The following is a 5,394-nucleotide window of genomic DNA, read 5'->3' as shown; positions in this document are numbered from 1 at the left end:
GCCTTCACCAAGTTAGGTCTAACCACCACAAAATCATATTCGGTGATTGAACATCGCCATACAAACCTATATAGACGACACATCTTCGAACTTAAAGGAATCTGATCCTTACTTTTTTTTTTTTTTTTTGATGAGAGTGATCCTTACTTTTTGAGAATTTAATAACTCTTCACCTGCACACCAAACTGACTTGAGCTCGGAGTGTCTTTGCAAGTAGTCCCCTACTCCCCTGCATACCAAACTGACATGTTGTAAAATATATTTGCACTGGTTACACTATGACTAGATTGATTTTTTAACCAAACAAAATATACCTCGCCTAATAACCAACAAACCACTTGAAAATGGGTCATCTGTTTTCGTAAAACTTTTGGGTCGGTGGCATTGGAATTAACCCTTAAACATCAAAATATAATAAATGAAAAATGATCAAGCGGAAGAAGCGAAACAAAGTAACTGACAAATGAAAATGATGGAGTAATATTTTCCGTTACGAAAGATAATACGGACTCATTCTTCATTCCAGATATCTTGAACTTCTTATAAAAACCCTAGATTCCGAAATTCTCTCATTCCTATTTTCTTTTTAAAATCAAGGGTTTTACGCTACCCACGTAATCTTAACGATATCTCTGTTCATTTTCTTTGATCTTTTCTTGATCCAATTAACAAAATCAAAACTGAAAATAAAAAAAAATTAAAAAACAGATTTGATTGGAATCTCAGACGGCGACTTCGGCGATTCTCCGTCGATCTTGTTTTGAAGAAAGATAAGATTTCTTAGATAGAATTCCTTATTCTATCTTGATCTTTCTTTTTTAGACGATCTGGTGGGGTTTTTCATTGCATTTGGACGACATTTTCGTTCAATTTCTTCCTAGAAATACAGAAGAAGTTCTGATTATCAGCAATTTATTCAGATTGGTTTTAGGTATGGTTTAGGGGATGGGATTGAGTATGGATGATCGTGGTGGATCGTTCGTTGCGGTTAGGAGGATTTCACAAGGCCTTGAAAGAGGTGGTGGTTATCATTCAGCTTCTGGTAAGATCTTGATTTCTTTTCTCCTTGATAAATTATTTTCCACATTTGATTATGCTTTTTAATTGAAATTCTCATTATTTAACAAAAAATCTTTAGAATGTTGGTTCAGTTTTATGCCTTAGAACAAATTTGGGTATTACTAGGTTAGAACAAATTTGTGACCTTGCAAACTCTGCTACTTGAAATTGTGGTAATGTGGAATCACAGGTTAAGAATGTGCTATAATTAATTCGATATTAGTTCCATAAAGATCAACTTTTGTTAGGGCTATTATATGAATTGAGCTAGTTGACTGCAAATAAGAACTTCATGTTTTGCTTTTGGAAATCCAAGAAAGAGAACGTGAATGGAGAATGTTCTATGGCATTCCCATGAAATTGAAACACAATAATGAGCTAGTTTCTGCTCGTTCTCGTTATTCTCTATTTACGATTTTGTAGACATGTTCTTTGTAATGTGGATGTAAGTAAATTAGTAACCTTTTTTTTTTGCAGCGGAGCTTGTTGTTGGATCAGCGGCATGGATTGGAAAGGGGCTCTCTTGTGTTTGTGCTCAGAGAAGATATAGCGATGATCGCCCATCATTTGAGTTTTCTTCTATCCAGGTAGTGAACCTTATATTGATTGTTGTTGGGCCGTTGAAGGCAAAAAAAGTTCATTTCCTAGTTATCCAAAGTCCACGATCTGATTTGTTGTTTCTCTTGCAAGCCAAACAACATAAGTTAGATTTTCCTTGGGGACGTCTGTTTCCTTGCGTAGGTGCTAGTAGACCGATCCGTCACTTCTTTACTGTCTAACCTTTTGGCCCTCTTAATAAAATATTCCCTTATTCGCAGAACATTCTAAGGTCATACACAGAGTTATATTTGTTTTTCGTTTTATTTTTCTCTTTGTTCTCTTGTTGTAACTTTCAATATCTGTTAATGTAATTGCTTTGCATTTGATATCAAAATCATATCTATTAATGTTATTGCGATTGCTCTATCAGGAGGAGTGTTTGAGAAGATTACAAGAGCGCATAGAGGTTCCTTATGTTGGTTCAAATCCTGAGCACCAGGTAATTCACTCTTGAATAGCGTGTATAAATGCTCCTCTTATCTTGCATTCTCTGTTAGTGCTTCGATGAGAACTTCGTTACAGAGCTTTTGTGTATGAGCAATATCTATGTAGGTCCTGTCAAATAAGGATGTTCAAACTCAAGTAAAATTGGTTTGTTGTTCAAGCAAGAGAGAGAGAGAGAGACTTGAGCCCGGACATCCTTATTTAGTCAAATCTATCTACTGGTCCCATTCTTTGCTTAGGTGGGTTTAACACTGAAACTAGCAATCATAAAGCAAAATGTGTCCTCTTTACCTTCTTTTCCTGCAAACTGCTAATACTCAAACAAAAATCCTCTAAAATATAAATTGCATCTGTGTAATGAAGTTAAGTTTAACCTGGGTTGATCCAATTTTAGGAACTTGTTTTACCACTTGGTGAAATTGTTCAGTTCGATGAATGGTTCCATTACAAGTAAATTTACCTGGAGCTGTAGTATAACTTTTCTTTTTCTGTCATTAATACAATCACATGATTGTAGGAAGCATTAAGGGATTTGTGGAACGTTTCCTATCCTGAAGAAGAACTTCATGGTTTAATATCTGAGCAATGGAAGGAGATGGGTTGGCAAGGAAAAGATCCATCTACAGACTTTAGGTATATAACAGTTTCCTTAGTTTCCATCACGGATTCCTGTATGGATCTTCCAGGGCGTTGTCTATTAATACTTTTTTCCCATTTGGTTGGTTTATTTTTGCAGGGGTGGTGGTTTTATATCACTAGAGAACTTATTGTTCTTTGCAAGAAATTACAAGGTATGCCACTTCCACTGTATCTTCCTCCGTTAAACTTTGATATCTTATTCCCATATATTTGCGTTTCTTTTTCTTTTCAGAAAATTATGTGTGAGCAGTGCTAATAACAAAACTAAGTACACTTGTCAAAATTATCTTATTCCCATGTAATTCAGTTGTAGTCCGGAATATGTTTTTTTGTTTCCTTATTTTTCTTCCATTTCTCGTGATGATAGCAATGCATTTGTTGGAAAAGAATAGGAAGGCATACATAAGCTCAAGTTAGGCACTACAGATCGCAAAGACGTGGCACTGTTTATAAGTTCTTTTTTAGCATTGTAGCATTCATCTTTCGTTGCGTTCGCTTCATTTGCACCTTAATTTTTTTGTGTTTCCTAGTCTTATGTGCGTCTGTCTACTGAATAAAGTTTTGATTTCATTTTCATGTTTGTCGATATTAACATTTTCCATGTATTCTTAAGTTGTAAGGAATCAGCTTCATATGTGACGTCTCAAATCCGCAAATAAGTACTTTTTATTCTTTGAACTATCATCTCTTCGAAGCTATTATCTGGAAGACTATTTAGTAATTTGTTACCTGGATAAAGGTATTGTTCGAGTAAGTACATAATTCCGTAGACAAGATGTCATGAATAAAGTTTTGAGTACCCACAGTCTCAGCCTTTCTCTTGCATGATCTTTTCTCTTCCATTAGCTAACATTCTGTGTGAAACCTTACGAAAATGGACTTTGACTTCCCACTTTTCGAGGCTTTATATCGAGTATATGTTCAATAATCTTCGCCTGAAAATAGCTGTTTTGCTTATAATCCATTAGCTAACATGCTTTTTCATAGATTATTTTTAGAATTTCTTTAAGAAGATCAAGTTTACAAGTGGATTCCTTCCCCTAAGTTTGTTTTACAGTGTCTTTAATCGTAAACTTTGATGTGAAAAAAGGGTTCTTTTTTCGTGCAGAAATCTTTTCAGGATCTTCTTCGAAAGCAGGAAGGTGATAGGGCGATGTGGGAGTATCCATTTGCAGTGGCTGGTGTAAACATAACCTTCATGTTAACTCAAATGCTCGATCTTGAAGCAGGTTTGACTTCTCCTCATTTGCTTCATACATAAATTAGTGATTTCAACCAAACTCAGACTAATATTTCGAGAAGCAAATTAACGTCAAAATTCCCTTCGACAAATGCTTCTGGTAGGGCGGTCGTCTTGTTCAGGCTGCTTTTATAATTTTCTCAAAAATAGTAGATATCGGTCAATATTAGTGGATATTATCAAGAATTAAGTACATAACTAACACAAAGACTTTTTCTTACTCAGTCAAACCAAGGACGTTGGTGGGTGCAGTTTTCTTGAAATTACTTTCAGGTAACGTTCAGCAGTTTCTCTTTTAAAATGTCATTTTGTGCAGGTTATTTCCGACACAGAATGACTTCAAATTAGTATCTGTTGGATATTAACTATGTGGTTTATGTGAGGACAGAAAATGAATCAGCATTCGACCTTCTTTACTGCATAACTTTCAAATTGATGGATCAGCAATGGCTGGCAATGCACGCCTCATACATGGACTTCAACGTACGTGCCCTCTGTCCGCTTCTCTTATCTCTCTCTCTCTCTCTCTATCTCTCTCATGTCTCTATCTCTCTCATGTCTCTATCTCTCTCATGTCTCTATCTCTCATATCTCTATCTCTCGTATGTTCAGACGGTAATGAAGTCCACACGGCGTCAGCTAGAAAGAGAACTGCTTCTTGAGGACATTGGACGTCTCGAAGACATGCCATCGTACAGCCTCCTGGAATAGGATAATGATAACAGTGCTGCTAACAAACATTAACGAACGAAGAATTTCTGTAGTGCTTCTCTCTTAGAGTTTTATCCCACTTTTTACAACTGATACAGTTTACAAACAATTCTCATGCATATTTCAGTGTCTTTATGTTTGTTGGTTGTCCTTGGTGTCGCTGAAGTTTGTATGTTCAAATCTCTCTCTCTCTCTCTCTCTCTTGACATGGAAATTGAATTGTGTACGTAATGGATGTTTTTTGAGATGTCTTTTCATTTTAGTGGTATACCGTAGTACCTAATGAACTAGTTAGCACTCTGGAGGAATGGTTTTTGAGATGTCTTTTCATTTTAGTGGTGCCTCTGTTTAATAATTCTGGTGATAAAGTTGTGATATTTGCTTATTTAAGCTTAATCATATGCGACCTAGGCTAACCTTCACCGTCCATCTTAAAGAACAAGTTTGTTATTTATGGACATATGAAAGCGATCTACACTTCTTGGCGTGGGCTGAGAACCAGAACCCAGAAAATTTGTGTTTTGCCTGTTACCAACCCGAGGATTGTATTGGTTATAGTACTTTTTAGTTATCACTCAAAATAAATCGTGTTCTATTTACCAATTTCTCACTTGTTATAACATTCTTAATGCATAATCAAGATATAATTAATACGGAGTAACAATTTTTAACACTATAATATAAAATCTATCATAAATTTT

General features: G+C 35.5%; 1 protein-coding gene across 1 annotated transcript; it reads left to right on the top strand.

Moving 5' to 3' along the window:
• The first annotated feature begins 427 nt into the window (after positions 1 to 427).
• On the top strand, positions 428 to 4,940 carry LOC147537446 (uncharacterized). Its single transcript, XM_086641222.1, has 9 exons — positions 428 to 1,042; positions 1,537 to 1,646; positions 2,030 to 2,098; positions 2,621 to 2,736; positions 2,840 to 2,894; positions 3,851 to 3,971; positions 4,208 to 4,255; positions 4,371 to 4,465; positions 4,595 to 4,940. The coding sequence occupies exons 1-9, from the start codon at positions 946 to 948 to the stop codon at positions 4,691 to 4,693; spliced, it is 810 nt and encodes a 269-aa protein (XP_086497348.1). The 5' UTR covers positions 428 to 945; the 3' UTR covers positions 4,694 to 4,940.
• Positions 4,941 to 5,394: the final 454 nt, after the last annotated feature.

The sequence above is a fragment of the Eschscholzia californica genome, unplaced genomic scaffold (genome assembly GCF_041429995.1).
Source record: "Eschscholzia californica isolate CP2 unplaced genomic scaffold, dmEscCali1.0.p SCAF_5, whole genome shotgun sequence".
Classification (NCBI taxonomy): domain Eukaryota; kingdom Viridiplantae; phylum Streptophyta; class Magnoliopsida; order Ranunculales; family Papaveraceae; genus Eschscholzia; species Eschscholzia californica.
The sequence above is the reverse complement of the archived record's forward strand: the minus strand, read 5'-3'. Positions and strand labels throughout refer to the sequence as shown.

Bases quoted from the DNA above. Each gene is read 5' to 3' on its own strand.
- LOC147537446 (XM_086641222.1), top strand. From the start codon at position 946: ATGGGATTGAGTATGGATGATCGTGGTGGATCGTTCGTTGCGGTTAGG. The intron at 1,043-1,536 runs GTAAGATCTTGA...TTTTTTTTGCAG, and splicing joins TGGTTATCATTCAGCTTCTG to CGGAGCTTGTTGTTGGATCA. The intron at 3,972-4,207 runs GTTTGACTTCTC...TTTCTTACTCAG, and splicing joins AATGCTCGATCTTGAAGCAG to TCAAACCAAGGACGTTGGTG.